Genomic DNA, 19,609 nt, shown 5'->3' with positions numbered 1-19,609 from the left:
GGGGATGCAGGGAATGTAGCTTCTCTGAGGTGCTTCAGGGGGGTCACATGGAGCCTCTTAGACATGCAACCTCTGGTTTACAGCTTTAAACTAGAAATTTGCTTAAGAACTAAGCACTGCTAAGCAGATTTCAAATAGAATCCTCCAAGAAGCCCCCATTTTTTCTATTCTGCTACCAAAAATCAGACCTAATTATGGTTTACTGCCCTGTCAATGCTGCAGTGTCAAGTGGCATTTCTTGTAATGAACTGTGACTGGAAGTTGAGCAATAAAATTGGAGCAGTGGGGTCAAGGGAGCGCAGGTCTCCAGACCATGCAGTGGGCAAACAGCCGGGTGGTCTGGGGACTGTGAGTCTCCAGACTGGGCACAGAGACAGGTGGTCTGGGGACCGTGGGTCTCCAGACTGTGACTGGGCACAGAGGCAGGTGGTCTGGGGACTGTGGGTCTCCAGACTGTGACTGGGCACAGAGGCAGGTGGTCTTGGGGCTGTGGGTCCCCAGACTGTGACTGGTCACAGAGGCAGGTGGTCTTGGGGCTGTTGGTCTCCAGACTGTGACTGGGCACAGAGGCGGGTGGTCTGGGGACTGTTGGTCTCCAGACTGTGACTGGCACAGAGGCAGGTGGTTTCTGTAGGTCGCAGACAACCTACAAGACGCATAGCTGCCCAGCAGGTTTCAGAGGCCCATGTGTTTTTAACCAAAGGACTTCAGTGGTCCTTGCTACATATCCTTGTGTTGCAGGTGGGGAGAGCCAGGATGCACTCTGTGATCTGAGCTGAGACTTGAGCCTAAGCCTCCCACCCTGTGTTCGGGCTCCTTCTAGAATATTGTGGTCTTCCATAATGTACTCGTAAATCTCCACTTATCAGCCAAAGAATATATTCAAAGAATTCCTTTAAAAGGACATTTTATTTCCCTGCATGTGGGGCTGTTAATGAAATCAGGTCACAAAGATGCCAAAATTCCAAAGCTTTCGGGACCCAGTGTCTCCGGGTGCTGACAAAAATGTATCTGCCTTGTAGAGGAAACTTGAGCTTGAAGGCCTGAAAGCAATAATCTGTAAACTTCCTCCTTCCTTCATGGTTAGTCACTGCAATAACCTGACAACACTCTGTCTGAAAACAGCTGCCAAGTTACAAATTAATCTCCTGCCTAAATAAATGCCACTTATTTAAACTGCTAATGATAAACATATGTAAATAATTCTATTTGCAAATCCCCTCAGAGGAACCAGGACAAAATACAGGTCCCAGACCAGGCATGTGGCCCAGCACTGGCCGTAGGCAAATCTTCAAGCTGTAGTTATACCTGGTGAGTGCTAACTGGTCTCTACCTGGGCACAGATGTTTAAACTCTTATCCTCCATGTAACCTTGTAAGTGTGTGGCTGGCCACCCTGTGTCCAGGACTCTCCCCTGCAGCATGGGGAGCAGGATCCCATGACTGATTCATCTCTGGGGAGTGACTGGCAGGGGCCTTCCTTCCAGCCCAGCCAGAGCATGGAGTTAAACTGATGTTTTGGTCTCCTTTCCTCAGATAATGGCTAAGACTATATCGTGGGTTCAGTGCGGAGTTTGTGGGGCCAGTGTGTGACTCCAGGTGTGGGCAAAGCCTGGTGTGTGAAGGCCCCAGGAGTGGCCATTGCCCAGCGATTTCAGAGGCACTGGAAGGTCCACACAGCTGCAGCAATATCCTGAGACATTAAAAAAAACATGAAGATTGATTTTTGTGTCTTTTATTAAAAAATAAAGAATCCTGATGGAGAGAACAGATTCAGCTACATCTGTTATTTAGACCTGAGTGCAAATTAGTTTATCGGGATGGTCAGGAATGGACAGAGGAGGAAGCAGTCATAGCAGGGCTATATGTTCCCAAGTCACTTGTTGCAGCTGAAAGAAGAAGCAGGGCAGAGCATGGGTGGCCAAGGGAGACCCAGCAGGAAGGTGGGGTGGGGCTTCCTCCAGGATTAATTTTGCCACTTCACAGTTTTACTGTGGACCATATAAGATGCTGATCTTTAAATAACCTTGCTGCTACTTTCTTGACATCACATCTTGCCCTTTTTCTGTTCAGTATCTTAGACATGCAGCCTGTCACCATGGGACCTGTTGTGGTACTGACTTTCAGAACCACTCGGAGAGGGTATTGAACACCTGATGTGTGCGGGATTGGTCACGCTCCACCTACATGTGCAGTTCTGACGGGGGGCTTGTCTGAGACCCCCCACTAAGCTTAGGATCTGGTGCTATGTCTGGGGGTTCTGGCCCAGAAGCACTTTGGCCTTTCATGGGCTGTAGGTCTTTAAGCTGGGAGGATACGTTGAGAATAAAAGGTAATTTGGCCACTGGACTTTGTTAGACTTGCTACCACAAAAGGCCCTTCTTGTAAAATGAAAGAAGTGTAGCATTTTTTTTTACTTGATTTATTATTATTCATTGTTATTTATTATGATTGATTTATTTGATTTGATTGATTATTTGGCCTTTGTCTCTAAAGACCAGTGTATTTTCTTTAAACCAAAGTAATTTCATATTGTAAGGTGCTCTGCAGAAAAGCAGCGTGGAGTGCTTGTGGTACTCACTGCCATCTGGTTTGTGATACCTGCCAGCCTGTAGGCAGCTCACTGAAAATAGACCCTCTCCAGGGGACACCAGGGCCTCATTCCTGCTGTGCTGGGTTCCCCTGGAGGCCCCTCCTTTCTTGTGTTCAGAAGCCCTGTCAAAACACTTCAAATGAAAGGAAAGGTTTCATTTCCCGATGAGTATGTGGGCAATAATGAAAGCATTCAAAAGACATAAAATTAATAAAACTTCATAATTCCTAAGTTGTTTAAATTGTTATTTTTTTAAAACTTACTTTGAATGCCATTTCCTTTGGATGGGATCTGGTAAGCATTTTATAGTCCTACATACTTACTGCTTGAACAGAACCACCCACTAAAGAAAGTTCTCTGTGGCCAAACGCTCATCAGTAGAGAGCAGGTTGGACAAATGCAGCAGGTCTGGCCGTGAGGCGCTGTGGGCCCGTGTGCAGCGAGGGCACGTGTCTGGGTTGGGGCGGGGAGAAGGTTCAGTGCAAGGCACACAGGGAGCTCAGAGCACAGCACAGTTCACACAGTCTGCTCCCTACTCTGTGATGCCCGGATGCACGCACACACGTACACACACACGTGCACAGTACACACGTGCACACCCACACACAAGAACTCTGGAAAAACATCATAGTTCTGAATAGGATATACGGATAGAAAACTTAAAATTTTTATTTTCTACTAAACGTATCTTTCTGCCCTACTGTCTTCCCCATAAATAGGCCTGGCTCCTCTGTTAAACTGCAAAGTAACAGACAGCAGGACCACCACCCAGTTCTGTGCTATGAGTCACTCTCCTAAACTCTGCTCCTGAGGCTTTTTACACAGGAGCTGTAGATTATTTGTAGACATGGGGGTCTCCCGCTGGGTATGGGTCAGTATTGTACCCTGGCTATAGAGAGAACACTTATTCTCCAGCATCACAGATAACTGCTGTTATTTAGGCCAGGTGGAAGTATCTCTTCTAAGACAAACAATCAGTCAGGAATGACATGAGCAGCTTGACTAGTGGCAGAGGCACCACGCTGCCCCAGAGAGGACAGCGGTCAGGTCTCGGGTGTGTCTGTCCCCAGAGAGGACATGGTCTGGTCTCAGGGTTGTGTCTGTCCCCGGAGAGGACAGCAGTCATGTTGTGGGGGTACGTCTGTCCCTGGAGAGAACAGCAGTCCAGTCGTGGGGGTGCATCTGTCCCCGGAGAGGACAGTGGTCTGGTCTCAGGGGTGTGTCTGTCCCCGGAGAGGACAGCAGTCAGGTCTCAGGGGTGCGTCTGTCCCCAGAGAGGGCAGTGGTCAGGTCACAGGGGTGTGTCTCCCTAGAAGACAGGGGTCAGGTCTCAGGGGTGTGTCTGTCCCTGGAAAGGACAGCAGGTCGCGGGGGTGCATCTGTCCCCTGAGAGGACAGTGGTCTAGTCTCAGGGGTGTGTCTGTCCCCAGAAAGGACAGGGATCAGGTCGTGGGGGTGCGTCTGTCCCCAGAGAGGACAGTGGTCAGATTGCGGGGGTGCGTCTGTCCCCAGAGAGGACAGCTGTCAGGTCTCAGGGGTGCGTCTGTCCCCAGAGAGGACAGCAATCAGGTTGCGGGGTGTGTCTGTCCCCAGAGAAGACAGTGGTCGGGTCTCAGAGGTGTGTCTGTCCCCGGAGAGGACAGCAGTCAGGTTGCGGAGGTGCGTCTGTCCCCAGAGAGGACAGGGGTCTGGTCTCAGGAGTGTGTCTGTACCTGGAAAGGACAGTGGTCAGGTCGCAGGGGTGCATCTGTCCCTGGAGAGGACAGTGGTCAGATTGCGGGGGTGCATTTTCACTCTCAAACAGCCTGGGCCTTCCTCTGTTGTGACCTGAGCAAAGGCCTTCCTTGTTCAGGTAGAAGGAGGATGACAGTGACACGTGTTAGTGTCAAGGTAGGGGCCTCAGGCTTGACTGCGCACACATCTATGGCTCCCCGTTGGCGCCCCATCCCCGTTGTCTGGGCCTCGTCCGTCAGGCCCCACCAGCTCCCGGGCATTTCGTTGTCTTGTAGGTGGACAAGGGATTGGAATTTTCTGTCCTCTGTTTGATGTGTGAAATGGGATTGCTAATAACTGGTTGTGAGTGGACACCTCAGGGAGCCTGAGCCCATCAGCAGCTCTGTTCCTGTGTGATGGTGAGTGGATGTTGCATGCAGGAGTCAGGCTGGAACTGCTGGCTCCCTCCCGGAACTTATTTAGCCCTTCCTGAGCCCATGTAGAATGGGAGTAATAAACTGTGTATTACAGGATTGTGATAGAATAAAGTGAGTTAATCTATGTAAAGGGATTAACCTAGTACCTGGCACTTGCTAGGGACTCCGTATATGATGACTTTGTGTTTCTATCATAAGAAGGTACTACCTTTGGGGGTCATTTTTTGACCTAAGAAAACCCAGTAATTTCACATGATCCAGCCACATGGTTATGTTCCATGTCTCTAATGCCCACTTTGTTGAGCCAAAACCATTTTCTGTAACATCTACCACTAGATTAACATGCTGTCTTTAGAGGCCCACAGGATGCATACCGTTTCCTTTCTACAGCTGTAACATTTCAAAAAGAATAACCACAAATATGTTACCCAGGGACAGGCCATTTTCTGGTCCATGAAATTGATGGAGGACATTCTGCTGGCTGGGGCCACTGCTCTGGTCTGTGCCCTGGATGCCGCCGCCCTCTGCTCTGTGATGACGGAGCCACGCCCACTGCTGCTGTGTGCCCAACACACCAGCTCTGCCAGGAGGGGCAGGAGGCAGAGGGGGATGGGAGGGGGGACGCAATGTTTCTGGTCTCCTTCCTGCATCGTCCTGGGGACCCTGAATGGGCCACCAGGCACTGGGCCAGGCGCTGTCCTGCCTGACTGGGTGTGGCTGCACGGTGTTTGTTAACTCCCCACTACGTGCATCACGTCATGTGTCAGGCATATGGCACGTACGATCTTACTGAGCTCTCATGCCAAGCTTGCAAGACGTGTGTCCACCTCACGTCACAGCTGAGAAGGTATACTCAAAGCTGCTGGGTGTCTTGCCCCAAGTCACGCCAGTTGTGTCAGAGCTGAGTCCAGCCCAAGGCATGGGCTCATGGCACACACACTGTCTGGCAGCAGCACACGTGGGCTCTCCTGTGCATGCTTCTCTCTCCTGAACCACTCCCCTCTCTCTCCTGAGCCACACTTCTGTCTCCCCATGTTCTTTCCTTCACTGTATTTCCTTCACCAGGTTGGCAGCCCACCTGGAGGGCCACTCCCATCACATACAAGCCGCTGCTGTGCTGGTGTCCCACCTTCTCCCCACAGCTGTGAGCTGTGTCTTGCCTCTGCCCTCTCAGAGGTGCTAGGATTTGTTTCTGTGCTGTCCGCAGTGTGGTGGGCTGGGTCATTAGTGATGGCACTGGCCAGGCTGCACAGCTCCTCTGGAGTGCAGGACAACTCAGCGCCTGCCTAATGAGTCACAGAGCGGCCACAAAGGGAACTTCTCTCTTCACTCCCTGTCTCCTGTGAGCTGTCTTGCCAGTTGCAATGGCAGCATTTTCTCTTGTCTTTTAGCTTTCCAGATTTGGGGGAACTTGTTAAAGTATCCAAAGGCCTAAACAAGGCCTGAAAAGAACATTTATGTCTTCCTAGCACAGGCAGTTAGGTACAGCTGACAGACAGCTGTGGGTGTGCATGGCCAGGAGTATAAATGTTCCTTTTGGAAAATAGGAGAATCCTGGCCAAAGGAAAAAAAAAACATAAAACAAAAAAATCCTCGTAAATGAGGCCTAGAGCAGCAGCAGTGTCTGTGCGGTCATGCGATGGGACAGGGAGCAGGTGGCAGATGGGTGTGACCCTTGTTTGAAAGGAATGTGGGGGGGATGGAGGGAGGCTGCTGGTTAGGGTTCTGAGACAGCGTCTACTGAGTGAAAGGAACACCTCTTCCTGACCCTCCTGCATCCTGGATGTCAGGTGATCCCACCTGACAAGGGAGACCTCTGCGCTTTCTTATTGCCTAAACACACTCCCTGAGTTATTGCTGCCTGCGTCTTATTCTCATCACTCAGGGACGTACTTGTATATCACATCACCAGAAATCAAGAGGCAGAAACCCAGGCTCCCAGCTGCCTGCCCTGTTATACTGAATTTGTTGGTTTATTGCCTCATGGTTGCAAAATGGATGCTACAGCCCCAGATACCATATTACCATACTTTCAGTCAAGGCTTTAGGAAGGAAAAGTTAGCAAGACATCTGCTGTATATATTCCTTCTTTCAACAGAAGTAGAAGCTCCCAAAAGATGTTTCTTATGTCTCATTGGCCAGACCACGTCCCATCCCTAACTGCTACCCTGAGCTGTGAAAGAGTCAGGACTGGCAAGTGTAGCTGTCCTGTTCTCCAGAGTGGAGCAGCAAGAAAAATGGGGGTTGAAGATACCTGCCGGGCAGCAGTAAGCAGTATCCGCCATGGCCAAATACTGAGGGGTCAGAGGAGACGGTACCAGGCAGGCAGGTCTAGGACAGGGCGTCAGTGTTCTTGAGCCCAGTGTGTGCCCAGTGCCTCGGCGAACATGTGCAAGTCATGTGACTGTGCTGTGCAGTTTGGAATGTTCAGCTGAGTGTGTTCAGCACGTTCCCAACCTGGGAACCTGAGTTTGCATCCACATCTGTCTAACGGAAAAGCCTGTTCTCTGTCTGCCAGTCCCTGTTGGGCCTAGAAATCAGAAGCAACTTGGCAGCATGTTGCTGCCTCGCTGAATCTCAGCATGTTCCATCACTTGCAGTCAAAACAGGATTCCGGGGTGCTTACTTTATGCTAAGAAATGACAAGGTGAATACTACATCCCCAGGAGGAGGAGGAGGCTGGTTCTGTGCATGGCCGGTGCTGAGCGGCCGTGGTGTGTGAAACCAGGAGGTTGGACTGGCCCACAGGACCCAGGACACTTGGGTTTGCTCCTTTCTCTTGTGCATCCCTTATTGTCCTTCACCCAGCAGAGCCTTGTAAGGGGCCTGCTGTGTGCCAGACCCTGTTCCAGGCGGCACCCGGGACACAGCAGCAGCAAGCACGGGTCCCTTCGTGGCCTGGTGTTCTGGTGTTTGTTGGTGGCAGGGGGCACAGACCATGAACACAGCCATCGGCGATGCACAGATGTTTCTGAGGGGGCACCTGTGGGAAGGGGAAGAGGGAGCAGTGCTGGGGGTGAGAGTCCAGGTGGGAGTGGGAGTGAGCGGAAGGTGTGGGTGCAGCACAGCTGTGGGGTCTGCTGAGCATTGCACACCCCACCTGAGGCCTGGCCCGGGGCAGTCATTTCCCTGCAGAGGTGCTGGGTTTCACATCAGCCTAAAGCTGCATGGGTTTGAAGGCCACTGACTTTTGACCCCATGTGGCAGTTAGGGACAGAGGGCCCAGCGGAGTCACCTCTGCCACACTCAGGCCCCATTCTGGCTGTAGAAACATGCAGTTCCTAGGGGTGCTGAGACGATGGCAACAGAGCCAGAGTGCCTTGCACTCTGGAGGGTTCTCAGAGCAGCACGGTGAGCCTCTGCACCCCCACTCCTACTTCCAGCCTGCCTTCACCGTGCTTGTTTGGCCCCTTCTGTGTGGAAGTGACTGGGTGTTTTTGTCACCCGCAAAGTCCAGGTGCAGTAGGGCTGGGTGTTCCCTGTTGGTGTCAGCAGCAGCCTTGGGAGCTAAGCCATCCCCTCAGCCTGGAGACATCTCTCTGAGCAGAGCCAGGAGCAGCAAACACGGGGGGGTGGGGGGGGGTTAAAGGAAGCCTTTGAATATACCTGGGAAGGACAAGTGTTACCTCTGTGAGCTGTGTGCAGAGGAGCGGCCAGGAGCACAAGGGATGTGCGCTATGAGGGCACCTCGTTACTCCTGGTTAAACCAAGGTCTGGTGAAGTTTTGAGCCCCTGAGTGTGAGGTTGGGTATGCCCCCAGACACCTGCTGTGGCCCGAGGTCACTCACAGAACTGACGGGGTGCAGTGAGGGAATTCCTCGGCATGAATCCCATGTTTCTTCTCCAGCTAAGTCTCTTTGTCACGTGGCCTTGACATTGGTTTGGTGAGAATAGCACAGAAAACTCAATGTTGATCTCTCTAACCTGAATGAGGCTACAGGTGAGAATTTCAAATAACATACAGAATGCAAAGGAGAGGCCAGCGACAATTTGTGTCATCAGGATGAGGGGAAACCAAGTCAGCAAGCATCTGGGAGTTCTTGGCTGGTTCTCCCCATCTGCTAATGTGTCCTCCACCTGCAGTATTTAGGAACAGCTGAGTCACTGGCAGACAGTGGGGAAAGTGTACTGTTGGAGATTATGCGGGTGGAGGGATTGGCTGAGAAAATCCTCAGATTAGCATAAAAGTCGGCGTGAGCATAAGAAAGGGTATGAGTATATGAGGACCTCTGTTTACATATTAGCCTGTCTACAGGATGGAAGGTTCTCATATGTCTGTTCAACAAACACATTTGTCCTAAGCGCTGAGACACTCAGTGAGCACCACTGTAAAACCTCCCATCTCACTAGGTTGGATCATATAAAATTGCTGTTTCTGTAGGTTAAAAGCAATTGAAAATAAACAACACCTCAGTATTATCCGACTGTCTTACCCCTGACTGTTCACTTAAACAAAAGATATACCCAAATGTCTGTGTGGCAATGTTTGCAGCAGCTTTCTGTGCCACAACCCAACTCACTGGACACGGCCCACACGTCCATTGACGAGTGGGTATAAAAACACACTGTGAAAGGTCCACAGAGTGAACCACAACAGCAATATAAAGGATGGACCCAAACACCACGCACAGTGGAAGAAACTGACACAAAAGCCTGTGTGTCGTGCAAGTTCATTTACAGGAGACAGATGATAGTGCCAGAGAAGATGGTGGCTGTCTAGGAACAGGAATGGGGTTGGGGACAGCAGGAGGGACTACAGGAGCAAAAGGGGCATGGGGGTGCTGGGTGTGTTTACCATCTGGACTGTGATGACAGGTGCACAGGAACGGCACACTTTAGTGAATGGCACACTTTAAATATGGGCAGTTTATTATATGACAACTACAGTTCAATAATGGCATGAGTTGAATAGCAGCAATTTTATATTCAATTGACAGATAAATTTAAGTGATGAATTAATTCTCAAAACCTTATATTCATTTTTAATACATTTATTGAATAATTTACCATGTGCAGGCACCATGAATGGTCTGTCAACAAGAAGTGAATGAAGCTATTTCTGTTTTAAAGCTCAGCAGGAGATAGGTTTGTAAAAAGGCGACCAAGTGCTCTGCCCAAGAGCGCTGAGGCAGTCACCAGGCTTGACCAAGCTGTCCTTACCAACTGAATTTACCATGTGTCTGTAACCTTCCTTTCCAGAGTGACTTGTGGTCCTTGGGAATCACTGCGATAGAGATGGCAGAAGGTGCTCCCCGTAAGTACCTTCCGGGATGGGGTGCTATGGGCCCACCCTATGGGTGCTGAGATCCCTGCCAGGAGCTGCAGGTGCCTTACTTCTGCCACACCACGCGCTGCAGCGTCCGGCTGCATATTTAGAGAGTAGAGTCACCTTGAATCAACCAGGAATCCATCCATTGCAGAGCTGTGTAAGAGTTGTGTTTTGGAGAGAAAAAAAGAAAGAAAAAGAAAACTTTGGAGAATCCTGTTTGTTTTTTACAGGCTGAGTGCACAGTTTACTCTTGAACTACTCTTCACCTAACATAAAACTGACCAAACTCACACCATACACTCTAGGGTATGAGAACTTAAACCTGGTATTCAATACATAGGTTATGTAGACACTGTACTCAATTGCTATCAATCCTTTCAAAATACCAACCTGTAGAACAGCGGTTCTCAACCTGTGGGTTGCAACCCCTTTGGACTGTATTAAAGGGTTGCAGCATTAGGAAGGTTGAGAACCACTACTGTAGAATTTTAGATTTCCCTGCTATTGTTTGAGATGGAGTGTGTGTGGTGGGGGTGAGAGGGCCCTCTAGCAATCTTGAGACCCTCAGAGCCCTCGAGATTTGGAGTCCTAGCCTGCAAAGCATCTCCATTGGCTGTGTGGTGGCTGCAAGCTCTCAAAGCTCCCAGGAACGTGGGGCTGGCTGAGGCCCAGGCTGCAGCAGTGACACCAAGGCTGCATCTCTCAAGGGCCATCCTTCTCCCAGATCTAGCACAGCAAGGATGCTGAGGTCAACCCCTTCCTGGAAAACACAGGGTTCCTTTTTGGTCAGCTTTCATGCAAGCCATCCCGCGTGGCTTTACCAGGCCACCTTGGCCTGCAGGCCTGTCTGGGACACTTCTGCCCACTTGTGCTCCCCCTGCACTCAGCGTAGAGTTGCACAGCAGTTTTCTGACCCTTCCCTCCCTGCCTGGCTCTTTTCCCATTTCTGTTCACATAGGCATTTTCCCAGTAACATCCTTGGATGTTTAATACCACCCCGCTTCTGATTCTCAAAGGATCAGGACCACAGTGGGTCCTTTGTCTGCACAACGCGTCCTTATGCACATGACGTGACCATCATGCTGTCACAGTTTTCTTATTTCTCGATCTGCAGTTGGGAAATTCATCTGCAGCATGATTGATCCGGGGAGTGATAATGTTGCCTTCGTTCACAATGCTGATTGGCATGTATGCATCAGAACAATAACATATTGCCATCCTAAAACCAGATTGTCATTCTTAATCAGTGGGAGATGGGGCTAAAATAAAGTTCCACCCACAGAATCCTCTGGCTTTCAAGGAGCATATATTCTTATTCTAAATACAAAGGAAAAATTCTCCTAGATGTTTTGAAAGTAAACTAATGAAATGTTTCGATTAAAATAAAAATGTGTGTGTGCTTTCACTGTAAATGATAATGCCAAATGTTTGGAAGTTGAGATGTTTTTATAACTTTGTTCTTCTGCCAGACTCTAGCTTAATCCTTTGATCTTCCTGGGGCCAGTAAATTTAAAAACAAAGCAAAACCCATCATGAACCTGAGAAGCTACTTGCGATGTCTGGAAATAGAGTGGTGCTTGGAGCTAGCGACTTGGATTTCAGATCTGTGCAGATAACATGTTTGGAGGAAGCCTCAGTGCATAAAGCAAACTGGATCACCAAGTAGTCTTTACTTCATGGCTGAGGCCTTTGCTGATTAGAAATGACTCGCCGTCTCTGTTGTCCTTGACGGCTGATGTTTACGTTGAACAGTTGGCATTACCTCCAGCAAAGGTGGCTGGTCGCTCACCCTTTAATTCAGTTTCCTTAAACATGAAGTGAAGGAATATTCTCTAGAAATGCTAACAGTGACAGCTTGAAATGTGTGTCTTTCATGGGATTCCTGTAAATGAACGCTCGTCACCTGGAGCACTGGGATGCTCTGACCTCCACACTCACTGTCAGGTGTGAATGTGTGACGGGCCTGGGTGTGGCCTCCTGACTGCAGCCGTTCCTATTCTGTCTATTTCAGCTCTGTGTGACATGCACCCCATGAGAGCCCTCTTCCTCATCCCCCGGAACCCAGCGCCTCGGCTGAAGTCCAAGAAGTGGTAAGTTCGCTATGCGCTGCTGTGCAGGTGTAAGGGTGAGGTTTTCCCTAGAGTTTCTGCTGAGTCAGTGCAGATGGCCAGGTCCTGCTGAAGGGTGAGGCTGCCATGTGGCTCAGAGTGCGCACTGGGCACTTGCCATCCCCACAGCAGGGCTTCACCCCCACCTTCCCAGATGAGATGCTATTTGCTGAAATGGGCAGTGACCTGAGTAATAGCACAGAAGCTCTTTGGTTCCGAACCCAGGTGACATCTTCCCTGGCAGCACAGAGCCTCTCGTCAGAGAGCTCCAGGCCAGCCATTGTATTGGCTGACTTCTCTCCTCCTTAGTACAATGAAACCCTAAGTCAGTGTTTTTCAACCTTTCTTATCTCAGAGCAGATTTGACTCTATAGTTAAACTTCCACAGCACACTTAAGTTGATTTTAAAAAAAAAAAAAAGTTTAAAAAAAGAATATACTTACTGTGCTTTTAACTGCTTTTCGAAAATAATTTAATGAACTTTAAAAATTTTTGCGGCACACCGGTAGGAAATCATTGCTCTAAATGCAGATATGCACCGGGACGCCCTGGGTGATCTCTCTGTGTGGGCATGCGAGGGCATTCACAGTTTTATTTTTCGTTTGTTTGTTTGTTTGCTTGCTTTTGCTATTGGTTCTTCATTATGGCAAGAGATACTACCTTTATATTTTGGGCAGTCACATAACCTTTCCTTTTAATAAGTTTATTCACATTAAAAGGTGCCAATTTACAGCAAACTACTCCATGAACTCTGGGGAGAGTTATCAGGAGTACACAGTCGAGTTCACAGCCGAGTTCACAGCAAGTGACCAGCTGAAGTCTGGGGAGCAGAGCTCACAGGTCAGGCAGACATTGGGCCTCTTAGTTTTTATGAACTTACATTGGCACCTTTGTGCCTTATTCTATAACACTGAGTCCTTCGCCCTTCTTCCTGCTTTGGAAACTGTCCTCTGATGCACTCTCAACTTGGTGCCTCAAGTATCAGGGCCAGTCCCCTCTCCACCAAGGCCATCTCTCACCATGGCCATCTATTTGTCTATAATATTTTATGAAGTATTTAAAATATATTCTCTACATGTCAGTCACCCCTTTGTAAAATTTTATAATGAATATTTTGTAAATAAAGGCATATTTAGCTACAAATTCCCACTTTTCCGAGGTCTGGGAACCTTAGGATGGACTTTTAGGACACATCGTCAAGATAAGTCCTGGGGGAGACCCTGAAGGGATGAGACCCTCATGCCTCTTCCCACATTCCCAGGGTCACACCGTCACGGTCTCAGGTCTCAGGTCTCCCGCCGGCCACAGGCTCACTCCCCCACTCAGACAGCCTTTGTATCAGGAGAGAGAAGGAAGGAGATAGCAGGGAGATGGTGGCTGTGACACCTGCACGGGGGAAGGGGAAGCTGCTGTGGGCAACAGGGACGCAGAGCCCCCCACCCACCCAGGGTTGCTGTGGGAGAGGTAGCCACCTCCCCAGGCACAGTAGCACCCAGGCACTGCTGCCTCCGTCCCCCCAGTCAGACTCCTGGGGACAGTGGTGGTGACAGTGACACAGCCATTTGCTAGATTCTACACGTCCTCCATGCCAAGGCCCCCTGGATCCGGCAGTGGGCATTGGTTGCCCCAGTCCTCCTCCTGCCCCCCTGCTGGACAGGTTAAGGAATCTGTCCACAGATGTGTGGTGAGTGACTGCCTCCAGGTGCCACACACCCCACTTTAAAATATGTGTAGGAATTGCAGCAGTTAGATGTCCGTTTCATGAGCACGGCTTTAGATTTCTGCTCCTTTTTTTGCAAAGATACAGCAATGCTGAGTAGCCCCTGCCCCTTCTGGGACAAGAGAGTGTCCTCCTGCTCCAGCTGCCACCCTTCCAAGCACAGAGGCAAGTGTCACTTGGGCCTGATATTTGTCCCATTTCCGTCCAAACTGGTCTGCACCTGCCTCCATACGATCCGCTGACCCCTGACAGAAGTGAGTGGACAGCCCTACTCTGCAGTGTTGGTGTTCAGTGACCAAGCTTCAGAAAAATTGACCCTGCCCTGATCTTCTTTGGGAAATGCCAACTTAGGGGACAACACAGACTGGTTCTTCTGCTTCAAACCTTTGACGAGGAGAACTGATTCTGCTGATGCTGGGGGCTGTTGGAGACGGTCCAGGGGTGGTGTGGAGGCCAGGTCAGCTCTGCCTCATCTGGCCGCTCTGCATGCCCCTCCCCAGCCCTCAAGGAAGGTCGGTTGTGGGTGTAGGTCCTGTCCTAGCAGACAGGGAGAAGACAAACACCTGGCCATCAGAGTGAGAGGGACAGGGCCTGGCCATCAGAGAGTGAGGGGGATGAGAGCCTGGCCATCTGAGAGAGAGACGGGGACGAGGGCTCGGCTGTTTGAGAGAGAGAGAGGGGACGAGGGCCTGGCTGTCTGAGAGAGGGGGAGAGGCCTGATAATATCTCTTCTTCCCTGGATTTCAGCATTGGGCATGGGGCGCCTCACACATGACACAGCTCCCACTTCCCTGTGGCACAATTCCAGTTTTTAGTGAAAATATTTAAATACTTTAGAGCATTTTATCTTAAAAGACCAAATCCAAAGTTATTTGAAGTAAGTTAGAGTTTGCTTTAATAGGCTCTAGTGTTTGGGAGGAAATGAAACATTTTCTTTTACTTTTTTTAAAGGAAAAGACTCCACACTCCACTCCACCACCTGAACCAAAAGGAAAACACTGAACAATGTTCTTTTGTTTCTAGCTGTTCTTTCTCTAAATGAGTTGTTAGATCAGGTGTCTTTTTCCCAATGTGTGTGTCAGCACATGACCAAAGGGAGGTGCCCCTGCAGGGGCTGGACCAGGAACTCTGTTCCTAGAAGTGGTGAATTGAGGGTCACTCTCTACTTTCTCCTGGAACTACAACACTCCAGGCTGAGGTGCATCTCTCAGTATGAACATACATCTCCCTGTGCCTTCAAGATCAGAGAAGGTCAGGCACCAGCGCGTCCCAGCCATCGGAGGGCAGGAGACCGCACCCCCCACACTGACAGAGCCCAGCTCTGCCTCCCGTCAGGGCCTTACTGGGTACCTGATGAAGAGGCCTGACTACCTGATGAAGAGGCCTCAGAGAGGGTCATAGCTTAGTTGCATCAGAGGAAACCAAGGGTGTCCTCACTCTCTGCCTCAGTGTCACCACTAGCAGGTGACCAGTGACACTGGACTCCTGCTTCTTCGTCCTGCCTCCTGGGTGCAAATGGGTTCTGCCCACATGGGTCACCAGCTCCTTCCAACGGCACTCTCTTTGCACCCTGCCCATCCATGCTCAGCAGCCCTCAAGAGTACACCAGTGCCAGGGACAGAGATAGCGTCCTTCCTCTGAGAAGACAGTCAGTCCAATTCTTATGCACCTTTGAATCTGAAGAAGCCCCCCAGGCATGGCAGCCCTCAGCTGAGAGCGTCAGGGAAACCATCACTTCTCAGACATGCATGGTGCCCTGGTCCTGACCTCGTGGCCTGATGCTGCCTGGGAGGCCCAGCGAGTGGAGGGCTGGGTCCAGAGAGTGCAGCCCCTTGCGGGAGCCAGGCTCCTACAGTGCTTCAGGGCTGGGTCACTCCTGCTGTCTGTGAAGCATTGACCCTGATTCTCACTGGGTTGTCGGGATCTTTTTTTTGAGATATGACAAAGCTTTTCTGTGTATATATATGTGTTCTAAATAAAACAATGATAATACAAAGCAGATACGAGAAAATACTTCAAATAGACTGAGTTTGTAAGTAATAGTGTGACTTTGAACTTTACCAAAATCAGAACAAAAACTGCTACACAAAGTTTTACAATTAACCCTTTTTTGCCCAGTCTCCTTGCAATGACAGCCCTGTCAACTCTCCCTGCTAACCTATATGATCCTCAACACTTTATTCTCTCAGTCCAACTGAAATGCAGATAAACAACATCATACTTCTGTGTCCCTGTGCTAAAGGCAGACACTCTGTTCTTGGGGATGATCAGAGTCGTAGTAAGAATAACAATAACAAAAACATACAACATGTGTGATACCAGGCACTGTTGTAAGTATTTTGTGTGAATTAACTCATTTATCATGGCAACATTCCTTTGAGATAAGTACTAATAATATCCCCATTTGCAGCCAGGGAAACTGAGGAACAGAGAAGTTAAGTAATTTGTCCAAAGTCACACAATTAAGTGACGGAGCCCAGAGTAGAGACGGTCCGACCAACGCAAATTTTAAAGGTCATGTTGCACTTAGAGAGTCTGATAATTACCAAAAACTTTTAGCTCAACTGGTCGTGCTGGTTAATCTGACACTCCTTCAGGCATTTTTAATTCCTCCAACATGATTTAAAGTATAAGCAGGATAAACCTGGGACTGTGAAGTGTTTGGCAGGTCAGTAGTAGAATTAGTGCCCTCAGCCCATAAGCACCAATTGTTAGCATTTATCCTCCATGCCAGCTCTTGGGGAATTAGTATCACTGACCTTAGGGCTCTTTGTGAAGAAACAGAACTAAATTACCGTCAGTAAAGATTTGAGCAATAAAGTTATACAGATGCTCTAAACTCATTAGAACACTCAGCAAACAGGTCATATTTCACATAGGTGAAGTGTTCCGCTTTTAATTAAATGTGTAATTAAGCATATTGATTTTGGGGTCACACTAACTTAAATAAGAGACTATGAATCCTGCTTTGGAGACTTGCGAAGGTGCTATTTTCTCCTCCAGACACTTGGAGGAGTGTGTACCTGTGGAACACATTACCCTCTGTGAGCTCTGCACAGCCAGGCCCATCTTTAGGGCCCAGATTCATGCTCCTGAGTTCATCCTGAAGTTCTCCTGCCGCAAGAGGAAGCCTAGAAAGACAGCTGGTTTCATTAACTCTTGAACACGTTCTATCCCAGAGATCTGGGGGTCTAGATGTCAGTATCAAGGACTAGAACGTTCAGTCTATTAAGTCTGGATCTCTTTTTAAAGTTGGATGTGATTTCTTTTATTTATCATCTTCTAGCTAATAGTTGAGCACTTTATATAAAAAATGAGCACATCTTTCTAGTTGTCAGCAAGAATAAAAGAGAACTGCCATTTGCTTTCCTTATGAAAGTTTAACAGCTTTCTGTCCTAATCTGCTTTTGCCTTCCTCCTTGAATGCTAGTTTCCCATCTAGAGAAGCAGAGTAGGACTTGTGCGATTCTGTGCAGCTCAGCCTCATGCTCTTCAGCTTATTCCGGTTTGAGGGATGTTACGTACACATTATGCACAGCTCTCGCCCACACCTTGCATCTGGGCCTTCATCAAGCACCATAGAGCAGGCAGATGCTCACGATGCAAAGATGATGTGGGGACTTCCTGACCCCACTGGGCTGTCCGGTTGGCAAAACTCAGGGACATAGGTTGAAGGACTCGGGGGAGGCACAAAGAGGGTCCATCCTGTCATCACTATCTCTAGTCCAATGCAAACAGTCTAGATCATCCTGGGGTGACTGCTAGCACAAAAGGTTATCCTGACTTCTATGTAAAATACTTTAAAAGCTTGAACACTGCTTTGAAGTTTAGGGAGAAAAAAATGCCCAAAAGCCAGCATTTTAAAAACACACAATAAGAACTTCATTGACCTGGGCAGAAATAGAGAATACGGTGTCATCAGGCACTTCCCGCTGGAGGCACATCTCAGCCTGAGGAATGTACACACACACATGCATGTGCACATGCAAACATACATGCATAAATGTGTATGCGTACATTTGTGTTTATAAACGTGTATACATGTGTGTATATGCACTATATACTTACATATGTGTACTTACATACGTATATGTGCATACCCATAGGGCCTTGGGAGAAGGCTGAGGGAGACCTGCTGGGCATTTGCTCCTGTAACTCCACAATACACCACAGGAGGGCGACAGAGCACAGAACTGACCACCTGTCCCTGGGCAGGGTACAGGTGACCAGGCCTCAGCTCCCCTGTCCCTGGGAAAGGTAGGGGTGACCAGGCTTCAGCTCCCCTGTCCCTGGGCAGGGTGGGGGTGACCAGGCCTCAGCTCCCCTGCGCTGCCATGGAGGAACATACCACAGAGTCATGAGCTTCATTATTTGTGACTCTGAACAATTTCTTGGAACTTTCAATAAGGACACGCATTTCTAACTCATGAATCAGAGCTCAAGTTCACCATCAGTTCCTGCCACCCAGGTATGGCATCTCCACGCTGTCCCTTGCTTCTGGAATGGGGCTTATTCTTGGAGGAAATAGTGCCTTTTGAGACAGAGATAAATTAGCTTCTGAGTGTGAACTTGGTCCTTTAAAGTTATTATTTCTGAGTCCTTGGGTTAATAGCAAAGATACATCCTGTTATTATTCATTGGAAGGCAAAGTTCAAAAGTGATTCTGAAATTACTAGTTAAGAATTTGCCTGATCATCTCTTCTGGTCTTGCCGTGTGAGGAGAAAAAAAAAAAAGAAAAGAATTTGCCTGATCAAAGGTCCTTTCGCCATAGAAGAGTCTTGATCACCCTACAAAATGCCCACCCCATCACCCAGTCCTAGTGTTACTTATCTTCAACTTGCATTTTCTGCCTTGTTTAAGCAGCACTGACACACACGGCATTCTCATCCTGGCTTTGCTTTTCTACTGAGGGCCTGTGCACCTGAGCTGCCCTTTCCCCCAGGGCAGGTCCCCCTGAGACTTTCAGGGCAACCCTGGGCTCTTGGGCTCTTCCAGGTGTGAGTCGCTTGGGGCCCTTTTTCTTCCCTGGTTCTTTTTGGTGATGTCTGTAACACTGTGTATAAACTTTGCAAAATGCTTCCATGTCTGTCACTGCATGTGCTGCCTCAGTTGTGTGTTGCTGGTCATGGCGCCTTGGACCCCGCTGCTCCTGTTACAGGCCAGGCCTATTTTGTGGTTGATCAGTTCCTATACTGGACAGTTGGACAACCTTTTTAAAAAAATTCTAGCATTTCAGAAAATATGTTTGTTTGTCATTTTATCTGGGGATTCATCTCTTTTGTTTGACAGGTCAAAAAAATTCCAGTCATTTATTGAGAGCTGTTTAGTAAAGAACCATAGCCAGCGGCCAGCCACAGAGCAGCTGATGAAGCACCCGTTCATCCGGGACCAGCCCAACGAGCGACAGGTCCGCATCCAACTCAAGGACCACATCGACCGGACCAAGAAGAAGAGAGGAGAGAAAGGTTTGCACATGTTGTGTGTCAGCAAGAGGAAGGGGAGATGAGCGGGGCTGGGCTCCAGTGTGCAGGGAGGTGATGGCCTGAGTTGTGCTTTAGGTGAGGACTGCCTCTGAGGCCAGCCTTGGGGCAGCACCAGGCGAGACTGCTGAAGTGGGATCTTTCTGGAAAAATAGAGCTGTAGGAAACATTCCCTCTTCTAGACCCTGAACAAATCAGGTTGAGTGATACTGTGATGTGCTTTTCTGTGACAAATGGTTTTCTTAATTCAAGTGAGTATTTGCATGTGGAAAAATAGAAAGCTCCAAGG

General features: G+C 48.9%; 1 protein-coding gene across 8 annotated transcripts in view; it reads left to right on the top strand.

The window, feature by feature from the left end:
* Nucleotides 1-19,609, top strand: part of TNIK (TRAF2 and NCK interacting kinase) — a 395,211-nt gene that overhangs the window by 278,513 nt on the left and 97,089 nt on the right. For all 8 annotated transcript variants that reach the window (XM_053599576.1, XM_053599575.1, XM_053599573.1 and 5 more), the window contains exons 8-10: nt 9,942-9,996; nt 12,023-12,101; nt 19,130-19,305. In XM_053599576.1, coding sequence (XP_053455551.1) covers nt 9,942-9,996; nt 12,023-12,101; nt 19,130-19,305 — 310 coding nt within the window. The remainder of the gene's footprint in view (nt 1-9,941; nt 9,997-12,022; nt 12,102-19,129; nt 19,306-19,609) is intronic.

The sequence above is a fragment of the Nycticebus coucang genome, chromosome 8 (assembly GCF_027406575.1).
Source record: "Nycticebus coucang isolate mNycCou1 chromosome 8, mNycCou1.pri, whole genome shotgun sequence".
Lineage (NCBI taxonomy): Eukaryota > Metazoa > Chordata > Mammalia > Primates > Lorisidae > Nycticebus > Nycticebus coucang.
The sequence above is the reverse complement of the archived record's forward strand: the minus strand, read 5'-3'. Positions and strand labels throughout refer to the sequence as shown.